General features: G+C 40.9%; 1 protein-coding gene across 1 annotated transcript in view; it reads right to left on the minus strand.

Moving 5' to 3' along the window:
* Nucleotides 1-14,099, minus strand: part of RAB10 (RAB10, member RAS oncogene family) — a 76,162-nt gene extending 62,063 nt beyond the window's left edge. The window contains exon 1 of the mRNA XM_059893444.1: nt 13,445-14,099. Within this exon, the coding sequence (XP_059749427.1) occupies nt 13,445-13,571 (127 nt within the window). The 5' untranslated portion in view covers nt 13,572-14,099. The remainder of the gene's footprint in view (nt 1-13,444) is intronic.
* Nucleotides 14,100-15,511: the final 1,412 nt, after the last annotated feature.

The raw sequence follows: 15,511 nt of genomic DNA on the forward strand, positions 1-15,511 counted from the left end.
AATGTTTCATTCAACATGAAAAAAAAAATCCTTATATTTATCCCCCAAACTGTTCACTCACATTTTAAAGGATAATCCTCCAACAATCCTAATACTTGAGAACTAGTGAGTAAATCTTAAATTTACCTCATCCAAGCTCATAACTTTGTTTGGATTATATTCACCCTCAGGCTTCACTTTTCCATCAATGCATCCCAATTTTTTAAATTCTTTCTGAATACGAGAAATAATTTCATTTTATTATAATAAAGCATTTATCCAGCATCTTGTGGAAAAATTATTCCACAAAAGTTAAACTCTGATTATACATACATAAGGCACCAAAACTCATTTTTTATTATGTCTCCAAAATATATCAAACTTTCTACCTCAACAGAGACTACTGAAGATAAAAGAACTTCTTCTAGGGAATTCCCTGGCGGTCCAGTGGTTAGGACTCGGTGCTTTCACTGCCACAGCCGGGATTCAACCCCTGGTCGGGGAACTAAGACCTCGCAAGCCGTGCGGCACGGCCAAAAAAAAAAAAGGAACTTCTCATTGGCCATAATCATCAATTCACAAATCTGTAACTGTATAGTATGGTAATACAATCTTTAATCTTTGTCTTAGTTTTCAGGTCTCCTACCTAAATGTCTATCTGGTCTCATTTCTGCTGGCTGGACATGTCACCGCCATAAAAACAAAAGTCTGCTGCTTCTTCAGGGTCTAATAAAATGGAATTAAAAAACAAAGTCAGTAAGGCACTAAGAAAACACTAAGTACTACGTGTGGCTTTAATTTAGGTGATTTGTGAATATACGATTTGTTTTCGTCTGTATTATGTTCAGAGGTTAATGGAAGACTAGTCTCTAGATACATGTAAGTGTTACTACCTGACTGTTTAAAATTCTGTATCTTAAAAAAACAAAACAAAACTTTCTTTCATGAGGTATAGCAAACGTAACTTTGTAAGACAAGAAAACAGAACAGAAAAATAAGGTGTCTTAAAGAGCATAAAGCTTGTATTTCCCACAAATATGAAATGTCTTAGAAGAGCAGCAAAGATATTGAGAATCAGATTCTAACTTAGGTGCTGAGAAAGTAGTGGTATGTTGGTGCACTTTTCAAAATTCTCCACTAGAACTTAAACTCCACAAGGACAGGCACCAAGTTGTACTACTCACCACTGCATCTCTGGTGCTCACAGAGAGTGCCTGACACATTGCAAAACCTCAACGGCAAGTGCAAAGGCTTATAGCTTAATTTCCTACTTTATTTTTGAAAAATGACTATGGCATACAAATCTTTAATCTATTTTGAATCAGACACCACTTCATACATAAAATAAACTATCTAAAGAGACATAAAACCAAATGTAGCAAAATATTGGCAATTGGTGAATCTAGAGGAAGGATATAAGAGGATTCATTATAATAAGTATCTTTACTGTAGGTCTGAAACTTTCCAAAAGAAGAAAAAAGTTTTCAGAATTCTTACTCACTTAAGCAAAGAGCTAACACTTGAACAGTTATTTTGATATTATATTTACCTTCCACAGCACTCTTGTCCATTTATTATGCTGACTATATATTCCCACACACAAAAATATGCAAAAAGACACGAATGGATTTAAAAAAATTCACACGTATCCATTAATGTCTAATTTAAGGAAGGCAAAGCCATTTTAGTAAGACTGAGAATATACAAAGAGGCAGAATAACTCTACTCACACTTTGTAAGGAAAAATATTTACTAGTAGGTTTCAAACCAGCTAAAAATCAAGCGGGCGATACCTTATCATTCAAAGCCAAGTGCTGTAATATATAGGACCCACTGCAATCCTCTGACAGATTATGAGTTTGCTGAATCATTTGTTGGTCAGTATTCTATAAAATAGTATACATCGAGAGCAAAAGACTGAAGTTTAAGACTACAGTCATACTTTGTTCAAAAAGCAAAAAATACTCTCCCTTCTCCCCAGGTAAATCAGCCAAGAATTATACATCTAAATTAAAGCTCTTTCCTTTAAATGGTGCTGTTGTGAATACTCTGATTCCCTACTACATTCATTTGACTACCCTAAATAACAAAAATATCAGTATTTTGAGGATGGACTAGATATTTACAAGAACAGTAGCAAAGTATCATCCATCCCTAATCCTACTGGATGTTATTTATGAGTTAAAAAGTGGAGTCAAAAATCATTTGGAGTGAAAAATTACTTCAAATTCCAGTTAAACTAAAAGAGAAAAATCTTTCTGATCCCTTCTCTCCAAAATCACACCAAAACTTTAAGGAAAACAAGAAATATAAAGAGTTTACCTTCATTGCAATGGAGAGACATTGTAACTAACCACAATAGATGAAGAAGTTTATGACCTCAGAACCCACTGAAGAAGATACCAATGAGGAGCAAGCCAATTCACGTCTAAATAGGAGGTTTAGCAATAGGAGGTATTAGGTACCAGGCAGAAAGTAAAGGCCTGATTGAAGGTTTATATAAGGACACCCCAAGACCTAGTCTCCATTTCACATAACCAGATATTACCACTCCTCAAGACCTAGCAGGAGTCTAAAGATTTATTCTCTAGAAAATCTGAAACTGACACACTCTGAATTCAGGAACAAGAGGTTCAGTGGAGTGTGGAGATGAAACTAAAACCAGGGAGATTAAAAAGCCCCACCCATGTTTACAAAGCTCATGAACATCTTTTCAAAGACCCATTCTTTTTTTTTTTTTTTTTGGCACTTTTTAAAAAAATCTTATTGAAGTGCAGCTGATTCAACCACCCATTCTTAATTATGAATGTATGTCCTGAAATCACCAATCATTTGAGGAAGGCCTCTAAAATAAAATACAGAATAAAACAAACAGGGGTATGGAAAACTCGAAGGAAAAAGAGAGTCAAGAAGAAAATGTCAAAAAAGCTATCTTCCAAGAAAAATACTGTATTTATAAAACAAGAACAGAATGCTTAAAAACAAATTTTAAGGAATAAACCAGAAAAAACACTAGAAACTTAAACATACTACAGCTGAAATAAAATCTTCAATAGAAAAGTTAAAAGGTAAAGTCAAAGAAATCTCCCAGAAAGAACGAATTAGCAAAGCTAGAAAATAGAAAATTATACAATCAATCCAGGAAGTCCAACATCCAACTAAAAACAGAAAATAAAGGGAAGAAAATCACAAGAGGGAAAAATGTAAGAAAACGTGAAGAAGTTAAGGACCTGGAAAGGCCCACCAAGTATTGAGAATGATAGATTTATTTTAAAAAAAGACCCACCCACTGAGGTACATGATCTGTTACCAGGAATTCAAAAAAACTAAAAATCTAAAAACTTCCAGAGACAAACTAGGCCATAAATGATGGATAAAGAATCAGAATGGTATTGTACCTGCCAACAACATCAGAAGCTAAAAGACAAAAGTAATACTTTCAAAATCCTAAGGGAAAATTATTTTCAAACCAGAATCCTAGGCCCTGTCAAACTTTCAATTGAGTGAAAGGAAAGAATTTAGACATTGTCAAATATGGAAAGTCTCAAAAAATTTCCTTTGCCATGTACCCTTTTTGCAAGAAGCTACTAGAGAATGATATGATCCAAGGCAATAAATTAACAACAGTATCTCACATGAGAGAGGCTAAGGGAACTGAAGCAAGAAGGAGAAAGACCTAGAAGAGAGGTATCCAGGAAGAAATATATATATCTCTAATAGTTTGACTGTGTAGAAATTCATTCTGAGAGGTTGTTGGAGGATGTAGGAAGACTTGATAATGCGTAAAGGAAATTAATCAAATAAAAAGAACTTTCAACTTCAGAAAAAAGGAAATAGAGTCATAACAGACTATTTGGCTTGATAGGGAATATTCACATGGGCATATTAATGTAACCACTGGATATCAATTTAACAAAAAAAAACTGGGATAAAAGTGGGATGAGATTATAACAGGTTAAAATTTTCATCTAATATTAAATTAATACTCAAGAGATGGCTGTATACCTTATCTTTTGAAAATACAGGAGTATATAACAGAAGAGGTAGAAGATGCTTCTAAAGAACAGGACTGAAGATGGAGAGGAAATGAGACAGGAGACTGCTTTTTTTGTTACTATAAATCTTTTAGCAGTTTACTTAACTTCAAATATGTGTACACATCACTGATAAAAATTAACTTTAAAAAGCTTTCAAGGGACTTCCCTGGTGGTGCAGTGGTTAAGAATTCGCCTGCCAGTGCAGGGGACACAGGTTCAAGCCCTGGTCCGGGAAGATCCCACATGCCGTGGAGCAACTAAGCCCACGCACCACAACTACTGAAGCCCACGTGCCTAGAGCCCATGCTCCGCAAGAAGAGAAGCCACCGCAATGAGAAGCCCGCACACTGCAAAAAAGAGTAGCCTCCGCTCACCACAACTCGCGTGCAGCAACGAAGACCCAACGCAGCCAAATAAATAAAATAAAATGTATAAAGAGCTCATAAAACTCAATAGTTAAAAAAAAAAAAAGAAAAAAGAATGCAATTAGAAAATGGGCAACTGACGTGAACAGATATTTCACCAGAGAACACACAGATGGCAAATAAGAACATAAAAAGATTTTTCAACACCTCTGGCTATCAAGGAAATGCGATTTAAAACAACAGTGAGTGAGATTATTACTACACACTTATCAGGATAGCTAAAACACAAAATAGTAAAACCACCAAATGCTGGTGAAGATGCAGAGAAACAAGATCACTCACACGCTATTGAAGGAATATAAAATAGTACAGCCACTCGAGAAACAGTTTGGTAGTTTCTTATAAAACTAAACATGCAATTACCATATGACCCAGTAATTGCACTATTAGGCATTTATCCCAGAGAAACAAAAATTTATGATCATACAAAACCTTCTACATAAAAATTCACAGCAGCTTTATTTATAACAGCCAAAAACTGGAATCAGCCCAGGTGTTCCCCAATGGGTGAGTCATTAACCAAACTTGGGGAATGCATACCATGAAATACTACTCAATAATAAAAAAGGAACTATTGATACATACAACTTGGATGAATCTCCAGGGAATTAAGCCGACTGAATAGAACCAAATCCCAAAGGTTACATCGTATATGGTTCCGTTTATATTACATTCGTGAATGACAAAATTTTATAAATGGAGGACAAATTTTTGGAGGAGAGAATGGGGGGGGTGGAGGGAGGAAAGGGGTATAGTTAAAAAAGAACACAAGGGATCCTTGTCCCTTGGAACTGTTCAGTATCTTGACTGTGGTGGTTGCTACATGAACCTACAGAAGTGACAAAATTGTAGTGAATTTCATACACACACACACAAATAAGTACAAGTAAAACTAGAGAAATTTGAGTAAGACTGGTGTGCTGTAACAGATGACAATATCCTGGTTGTGATATTATACTACAGTTTCACAAAATGTTACCATTAGGAGAAACTGGGCAAAGTGTACAAGGGATCCTTCTGTATTGTTTTTTACAACTGCATGTGAATCTACAACTGCCTTAATAAAAATGTCAATTAAAAAAAGCCTGCATAAGCATTGCTACTGATATGAAAGAAACAAATCAATACTGTCCTCTGTTCTGATTTTGCTACATTGTACTTTTTGGGTCTCCAGAATAATGGTTTTTTTCATTTTCTAATGTTTTACAACCTTGGATGCTCTGTTTCTGGGTCATGCTGGAAATTTAGTGTTCCATCACCAGTTGCTGTTTTCCCCAAAAATATGATTTTTCATCTCTGGAAAGAAGGACAAACATCAAGCAATCACTTTTGCTTGTAACTCAAAATATATGGTACTACTATCTTCAAAGATAATGTTTTTTCTCATTTGAGATTTACCTTCAGATGAGTTTTCTTCACCAAAATTTTACTCTTGTCATCTTTTCAAATTCCTTTTCTTATAACCCAAATTTAAAGGACTTATTCCATTAACCCCCAATATTCACCTCTTTGAAGGAAGCAAATCCATGACCTTTACAAGACTTTTATCAGTCTTTACGTTCAGACAATGGTCTCAACACTCTCTATAGCTCTTTTACACTCTACCTTTAGGACTGAACCATCTCCATAAGCAGTCTTCCCATGCAGATCTATTAGCTATTCACAAATTTATATTTTGTGCTAAATAATGGTCTCTTATTTGTAAATTAACTCAACAAGCCCCTATTTCTCTGTTAATCACAATTGCTATCACAGCACTGGCTGGGCAACTCTGTACTGTTAAAAGTTGTTTGACAGTATTTCTCCTATCATTCTTTCCCTTTACAAACCAAACAGGAATATCAGTATTTCCTTTGCCACATCTCGTATACCATTATACACCATAATTCTTGAAAATAAAATAATTATTTCTAACATTATAAGCTCAGCTCTGCTGTGTTATGCTCTGTTTGCAAAAGACAAGTAACCTGAACAAACCCCTTGGTATTTGGTGCTGAGACTTGTTACTTTCCCACTTCTGTCAAAACAAAGACAAAACAACAATAAACCACTGTAACTCCACTTTTCAAATTAAAATTGATGAGTAGGAGAATGATCCTATCATTAATTTTTTCAAACAAAACAATGAAATTCTCAGGATGAGAAACACAGCCATGAACAGGATTGGATGTGGATTTTAGTCAAAACTCTTTCACTAATTAGCCATATAATCTTCTGCAAGTTACTTCCCCTCATCAGTATCAGTTTCCTGACTCAGTTTCCCTGGTGGTGCAGTGGATAAGAATCCACCTGCCAATACAGGGGACACGGGTTCGATCCTTGGTCCAGGAAGATCCTACATGCCGTGGAGCAACAAAGCCCGTGCGCCACAACTACTGAGCCTGTGCTCTACAGCCCACGAGCCACAACTACTGAGGCCCGCCCGCCTAGAGCCTGTGCTCTGCAACAAGAGAAGCCACTGCAATGAGAAGCCCGCTCACCGCAATGAAGAGTAGCCCCTGCCCCCGCTCACTGCAACTAGAGAAAGCCTGTGCGCAGCAACTAAGACCCAACGCAGCTAAAAAAAAAAAAAAAAAAAAAAAAAATTCATTGCAGGGTACTTTCCTGTATTAATATTCCAAGGAGATCTATGTAGATACACACAACAAAAAGACAAACCTGCCTTCAGTATCTAAAAGTACAGACCAGTAATAATAAAGCATGGGAAAGTACCTTAAAGGATCCTGTTGACTTAATGACCACTGGTTAACAGTAGCTATCACATGAAACAGTGAGGGGCTGTCTGTGATTAAATGCTCTTTTAGAGAGCTGTGTCAAGTGGTAAAGAGTTTTTTGGGGGCTTTTTGGCAGTAAAATATACATAACATAAAATTGATCACTTAAACCATTTTTTTAATTGCAGTAAAAAAAACACATAACATAAAAATATACCAACTTAACCAGTTTTAAGTGTATAGTGCAGTAGTGTTAAGCGTATTCGCACTGATAACACAACAGATCTCCAAAACTCCTTCATCTCATAAAACTAAAACTATACTATATCCATTAAACAACTCCCTATTTCCCCCTCCCCCCAGTCCCTGGGAGACCATCATTCTACTTTCTACTATTCTACTTTCTGTTTCTATGAATTTGACAACTTTAAATACCTCATATAAATGGAATCATGCAGTATTTGTATTTCTGCGCATGTTAACCATTTCTAAGTATACAATTCAGTGGCATTAGATATATTCACACTGCTGTGCAACCATCACCACTATCCATCTCCAAAACTTTTTCATCTTCCCAAACTGAAACTCTGTACCCTTTAAGCAATAATTCCCCACTAACTGAAATTCTGTACACATTAGCCAATAACTTCCCATTACCCAGTCCCCAGGCCCTGGTAACCACTATTCTACTTTCTCTATGAATTGACCTATTCTAGGCACCTCACATAAATGACTTGATGCAGTATTTGTCCATTTGTGTCTGGCTTGTTTCACTTAGCATAGTGTTTTCAGTGTTTATTCATGTTGTAAAATCTATCAGAATTTCACTCCTTTTTAAGGTTGAATAATATTCCATTGTATGTATATGCTACATCTTGTGTATCCATTCATTGGTCTATGGACATTTGGGTTGTTTCCACCTTTCGGCTACTGTGAATAATGCTGCTAAACAGACAATAACAAGTGTTGGTGAGGATGTGGAGAAATAAAACCCTGGTGCAGTGCTATGGGAACATAAAGCTGTGCAGCCACTGTGGAAAACAATATGGTGGTTTCCCAAAATATTAAAAATAGAATTATGGTATGATCTAGCAATGCCACTTCCAGGTATATACCCAAAAGAACTGAAAGCAGGGACTCGAACAGATAAGTCTATGACAAAGTTCTTTTTTTTTTTTTTTTACCAAAGTTAATTTTTGATGTCAGTCATCCTAATGGATGTGAAGTAACATCACATAGTGGTTTTGATTTGCATTTCCCTAATGATTAGTGATGTTGAACATCTTTTCATGTGTTTACTGGCCATCTGTGTATCTTCTTTGGGAAAATCTCAGGACAGTTCTTAATCAATCCTAAAAATACACGTTCAGGGGCTTCCCTGGTGGCACAGTGGTTGAGAGTCTGCCTGCCAATGCAGCGGACATGGGTTCGAGCCCTGGTCTGGGAGGATCCCACATGCCGCGGAGCAACTGAGCCCATGAGCCACAACTACTAAGCCTGCGCGTCTGGAGCCTGTGCTCCGCAACAAGAGGGGCCGCGACAGTGAGAGGCCCGCGCACCGCGATGAAGAGTGGCCCCCACTCGCCACAACCAGAGAAAGTCCACGCACAGAAACGAAGACCAAACACAGCCAAAAATAAATAAATAAATAAAGTGTAAAATTAAAAAAACAAAAAAATACACGTTCAAATGAAAGAAATTCCTTAGGCGGGCTTCCCTGGTGGCGCAGTGGTTGGGAATGCGGGGGACACAGGTTTGAGCCCTGGTCCGGGAAGATCCCACATGCCGCAGAGCAAGTAAGCCTGTGCACCACAACTACTGAGCCTGCGCTCTAGAGCCCATGAGCCACAACTACCGAGCCCTCGTGCCACAACTACTGAGCTCGCGTGCCTAGAGCCGGACCTCTGCAACAAGATAAGCCACCTCAATGAGGAGCCCGCGCACCGCAACAAAGACCCAGCACAGTCAAAAATAAATAAATAAATAAATAAATTTTTTTTTAAAAAGAAAGAAATTCTTTAGGCACACTGGCATTCCTGCAGCATGAGCCACTGCCTGGGTGTCACAGCAAAGTCCTGTCACGTTTAATATGAAAAAGGTTTTGCTCAATTCTCTAAAAAGCAGCCTCTCCATATAAAATGGGCTCATTTCAATTAAATAAACCAATTCTTAAATGCATGTTAGTGGAACCATCCTACTCTTCCAACGCTTAGTAAAAACACTCAGAAAGACAACAAAAAGGGTGTGTTCATTATACCCCTCCCAGAGGCAAGAGTCTTTACCAATTTAATTTTTTACATGGAACCCAGAGACTCCATTTCCCAGTGAAAGACAGTCCTTACAGAAAAAGTAATATGAAGTCGAGGGGTGGAGGGAGGATTAACAACACCAAAAGATAGCACTTTCAGTATAACAGCCTACAAAAAATTTCTGCTTTGGGACGAGTCCAAGTAACTACCGTATCACGAAAGGGTAATGCTTTCCTGAGCTCATACTGCCAACAGGGTTATAGCCAAATCAACCAGTGAAATCTGCTCATCCAAAACCAGTAACTCTCTTTAGCAAATACTTCAACAATCTGAATTTCCAAGACCAGTTTTACCCTAAAATTACTCTATTAGCCAAACAGCTGATTTTCTTAAGTAAAATCTGACCTCAATCTACTTCACATATTTAATGCTCAGAAAATAGATAGACAAGAAATGTTAAAATAAAACTAGCCAATTCTAGAGGATGCTGATTATACTTACTACCTGTCTGTCTGCCTGCCTTCATTCACTATTTACCATGCACCCATTAAATGCAGGGATTCTTCTAGGTGCTTAGCATCTATCAGCTAAAAAAAAAAAAGACAAAGCCCTCTGCCCTTGCGCAGCTTATATTCTAGTGCCCTTGGATTCACTTTGCGATTGGTGAGTGTGGAACATACCAGTAATTTGTTTTTACAGCTCTGTCTGCAATAAATCTGACCATAAACATCATACACAATTTCTGGCATAGATGTGTGGGAAGTGAAAAACATACAGAAAAATTTAAATACGGTAGTCTGTGTAAGCACTGTAAGTAAGCACCATAAGCCTATAAAAATTATTTCTTCCAAGAATCAATAACCAATAAGTAATTGAAATGACTGTGCCTAAAATAATGAGGGCCAGTGTTATACTGGCAGTTTGGCCCTACTGAACACCTGCAAGGTAACTACTTCTGTCCAAACCTCAAGAGGTTTTAATAATCAAGTGACAACTCAAATTTCAGTATCATTCATAATTAGAGAGTGCTCTAAATTTTTTAAAAAGCAAAGCAAAACAAAAAAACATCCTAGTCAACTGATGAAATTTAAAATGTCCTAAAAGTAGTACTCATTCCAAGTATCTCTAATCATCTGCACATTAGCCAACTGGCTAGTTTATACTGTTTAAACATGCACTGTCCAATATGGTAGCACTAGCCACACTCAGCACCTGAAATGGGCCTAATCTAAATTGAGATGAGCTGTAAATATAACATACACTCTGGAGAAAAAGAATGTAAAATGTCTCAACTATTTTTTAATCTTGATTACATAATAAAATTTTAAGACTGGATAACATGAGTTAAAATATAGTATTAAATACTTCTTTTACTTTTTAAATGTGGCTACTAAAAAATATGATCTATGTGACTCACATTATATTTCTTTTGGATGCACTGGTGTAAGATGCCAGCAGACTTCTAAACCTGCACACAGAGCTAATACATGCAACATGTTGGAGCTGTACTCAGAATTTTACACCCATGTATGTATCCATTTCTCAGCTTACACTGTTCAATATATCTTATATATCAAAGTATCACACATATCAAACACTTTTACATCAAACTATGAAAGCTTCAGAATCTGAAGTGAGTTGTTACGCAGAGCGCTCACAGATATCTGTGCGACCACTGCGTGCAGGGCACTCAATCCATAAAGTACCTTGTTCTGCCTCACTTCAGCAGCACAAGGGTCACGAGTTCCATATACAGCTAATGTGCATGCACGGTGCTCCTCCAGTGTGCCTGGCACCACGCTAGGTGCTTTGCTCTCAATGACCCATAATATCCTCACAACGACCTTATGTGATAGGTACTATTATTAACACTATTTAAAGAAGAAACAAGCAGACAGAGATTAATTAACTTGCCAAGGTTCCATAACTAGTAACCTGTGGAACTAGGATTCCAACCCAGCAGGTCTGATCCCAAATTACTACACATTTTCCCTAGTAAAAAGACTACACAAGGGAATTCCCTGGCGGTTCAGTGGTTAGGACTCCCAGCTTTCACTGCAGAGGGCGCAGGTTCAATCCCTGGTCAGGGAACTAAGGTCCCCGCAAGTCTTGCGGGGCAGCCAAAAAAAAATAAAAGTAAAAAAGAAAGACTACACAAGAAGATTATGTCATTATCTTACAGGATTGGGCTTTAGTTGAGGGTATGCACTCATTAAAAAAGACAAGAGTAGATGGAGTTAATGTTTTGCTTCCTACCCTCCACCCCCTACCCTTCTCAACGACAGGTTAAAGTTGACCACATGAATTAAATCCCTGATCTTACTACAGGTTTATTCTATGCTCCCCTTTCCAGAAAGGCCCTATCCCACCCCTGTGGTCCAATTCCTATTTGTCCTTCAGACTTCATTTTAGACATCATCTCCATGCAAGCGCCTAATTTAGGCTAGTCACCCCTCCTTCCTATGCTCACCCCCACTGTAGCACTTTCCACACTCTATTGTGATTGTCCTCACTAGACTGCTCCTTAAGAGGTCTATTGTGTTCACTTATCTATCCCCAGTGCCTAAAACAGTGCCTAGCATTAGGTGCTCAATAAATATTTACTGAACTATCTAACTACCTGACCCACCCAGATACAGCTAAAAGTGGAAATGTTAAAAGTAAACATAGTGGTAGGAAGTGCTAACCCACAGGCAGAGAACAAGTTCTAAGTTTCGTGAAATTTATGACAGGTCTAGAGAGCAGTATGACACTCAGAAAATAATGATTACAATGACCCCCTCCCCCCAAAAAAGGGAGTAAAATCAAAACCTAGTTAAAATGATCACTTGCCCAATTTAAATTCAGTAAAATTTGTTTTATGAAAATGAATTAAGTAGCTGACAAATATTTATCACAAGAAATCCAAATCAACGATTCCAAATGCTATAAACTGTTTGAAGTCAGCTTAATTGTGACAATTCCCAGAGTTCAAAGAAGACTACAGTTGCTTCTTTCAAAAATCATCTTAATATAAAACTAGTTACACTTAAAAATGGGTTTCATTGCACTGCCCAAACGCTGTGTTCTGGGCCCCAAGTGACAGAGACAACCATGTGTCCTTTAAGATATTTATTGTGTGTGGGGAAAAAACGGATTTCACATACAACCCATTTAACACAATTCGTGTTAATGCACTAAATTTTCTCAGCAGAGTCAAATGGGACTTTCCTAGAGCGTTCCCTTTTCTTTTCCTAAACGGGAAACCGATTTAAAAGGTCAATCTTTAGCTCTTACTTTCACACTAAATAATTCTGAAACATGAGGTGAAAAGTACATTATAAGTCCTAAGGCTATGACTGGCAAGACAGTTCCCTGTAAATTCTAGAGTAAAACAGAAGGGAGAACTTCATTCTTTCGGGTTCGAGGACAGAAGCTGATCGTCTCCATTAGATTACTGCTTCTGTTGATGTCTCGAACAGCTCTGTGAGCAAACATGCCAGAGTCCCACCCCAAGCACGAAGAGCCTCCAATTGTTTGACACATCAATGGGTTAGTCAACGCCGAGCAACACACTTTTCCCTTCTAATTTACCTTAATTATTCCTCACACAAATCCTCAAGTTTACTTTAAGACCACATGGAATCTTCTCTTTGCCCTGAAGTATGAATCCAGGCCTTTACCAAATGACTCCTAGTGCTTCAGTCCCAACCACCAAAATAAATCCCTTACAAATATCGTACAGCTAGTAACGCCACACCAACATGGAAAAAGCCAATCCAGACCCTTAAAGAAATAGGATTCTAGAACGCTGTTAATGCTGCATATTTTGTAACAGCAGGCACTGAGCAGAGTGAGACTTGAAAGCAAAAGACCGGATGCAAAGCTTGGGAAGACCCCGCCCCAGAAAGCTCAATGCCGATTCAAACAGTAACTTGGGTCTGTCGCTTGGAATCAGAATCACTGAAACAAAGGCGTATATTACTGGAAGCAAGATGTCTGGAATAAAAGAAACGGTTTGCAGATGCAGAGACCGCACACCACCCTCCCACAGGTCTTACCTATGGTGGAAATAAAGGTGGTATTGAAGGCATCATCCGAAAAACGAAAAAGGACGCAGGTCTTCCCCACTCCCGAGTCCCCGATCAGGAGCAGCTTGAAAAGCAGGTCGTACGTCTTCTTCGCCATTGGGAGGAGCGGCACAGGCTCTCGCCGCCGGCGGCCCCAAGGGATCGGTCCCTCTCACTACGGCCAACTCCTCCTCTCTCGGGCGTTCTCAGGCCGGAGGACCGGGGAAGCGTGGGAAAAAGGAGGGCTCGAGAGGGCGCGGGCGACCTAGGAACGGCCTCGTCGAGGAAGCCCCGACGGTGGCTGCGTTCGGTGCCTCCGAGGGCGGCGACCGCGGCTCCGCAGCCTCTCCCAGCCGCTCTGCCCGGTTCCGGGGAGTCGGTCGGGACAAAATGGCCTCCCCTCCCCCCTCAGGGCTGCTCGGCCGGGACGCTCCCACGGGCGAGCAAGCAAGCTCGGCCGTCGAGGGAGAGCGGCGGGCGTGAAGACAGTATCCCTCGCGAGCAGCCGCTCTGCGCTAGGACGCGGCGATGGCAGCGAAGGAGGACCCCGAGCCGACGAGCTCAGCTACATAGCCACAGGAAGCCAAGCCGCCCCGGCCAGAGCCACCTTTCCCCCGTGCCCTCTCACGCCGGCGTGCGCGCTGCCTGAGACGCACGCAAGGACGTACGCCCGCCCTCCCCTCGCGCCCTCGCCCTGCGGGCCGCCTCTGCGCACGCGCGCCAGAGGGTGTGGGGGCCCGCGGGGGTGAGGAGTGGAGCTGTAGGTCTCCGAGCCTCAGTCTAAGGCCCGACGGAGACTAGAGAGGGGAGGGGCGAGAGAGGGCGAGGCCGCGGGCGCGCTCCCTGCGGCCGTCTGATAGGGTGCGCGGCGTTATGAGCACGCCCCGCGGGGGGCGCTGCCTAGTGACTGCGCAGGCGCGGCATGCTGGAGTAGCCCCTTGACACCCCCTGTTTTCCTCCTGTGGTCGCTCTCCGGGCTCACCTGAGGATGCTTCGGGCCGCATTTGGCGCGTGTGTTTCGCTGAGAGTCTTGGCGCAGCCAAGGGCTTGGGTCGCCGTGTGTTCCTGTGTAGCTGTAGCTCGTAAATGCGAGAAAAAGTAGCGCCCTGAGTCATTTAATAGCCTCTTTGCTAAACTGAGGCGCATCCTGGAGTGCCCTCTCTCGTGGCTAGTCGGGGCGGGGGAAACATTAAGCTCCGTCCCGGTTTACTTAAGGAACCAGAGTTGGCGTTCAAGAGAGCAGGAGTTTGAAATGGGAAAAACTGGCCACGCTGCTCAAGTTGGGATGATGTAATCTGCCCTCCAGGGCGAGGAGTAGAGGGCCGAGGAACACTTGGGTGCAGGGCGAACCTCCCCGCCAAGTGGAAGCGCCGGTGCTGTGGTCTACGTGGAGAACCGGCTCCAGAACTTGGACACTTCTTTTAAAATTAATTAATTAATTTATTATTTATTATTATTTTTGGCTGCGTTGGGTCTTCGTTGCTGTACGCAGGCTTTCTCTAGTTGCGGCGAGCTGGGGCTACTCTTCGTTGCGGTGCGCGGGCTTCTCTTTGCGGTGGCTTCTCTTGTTGCAGAGCACAGGCTTTAGGAGCATGGGCTTCAGTAGTTGTAGCACGCGGGCTCAGTAGTTGTGGCTCGGGGGCTCTAGAGCGCAGGCTCTGTAGTTGTGGCGCACAGGCTTAGTTGCCCCGCGGCATGTGGGATCTTCCCAGACCAGGGCTCGAACCCGTGTCCCCTGCATTGGCAGGCGGATTCTTAACCACTGTGCCACCGGGGAAGCCCTTGGCCACCCTTTTGCAATAGGGAGAGCCCAAGAGCACCGTGCAGAGGAAGCAGGGCCCCTCCCTGCTGCCAGAATCGAACCACCAGTGTACCAAATTGAGAGATAGTGAAGCCAACCCCAACCCCGCTGCCTTTTCCTTGCACTTTCTTTTCATATGCCTAGCACTCTTCCTTCCCTCTCTTTCCATCAGTCTCAGGTGTACCTTCCCTTTCTTCTTCCTTTCTGTAGTTTAAATGTTCATACTCCTGCCCTACCTTTCTTAGTGTGCGTCATGG

This window comes from Balaenoptera ricei, chromosome 13, assembly GCF_028023285.1.
Source record: "Balaenoptera ricei isolate mBalRic1 chromosome 13, mBalRic1.hap2, whole genome shotgun sequence".
Classification (NCBI taxonomy): Eukaryota; Metazoa; Chordata; class Mammalia; order Artiodactyla; family Balaenopteridae; genus Balaenoptera; species Balaenoptera ricei.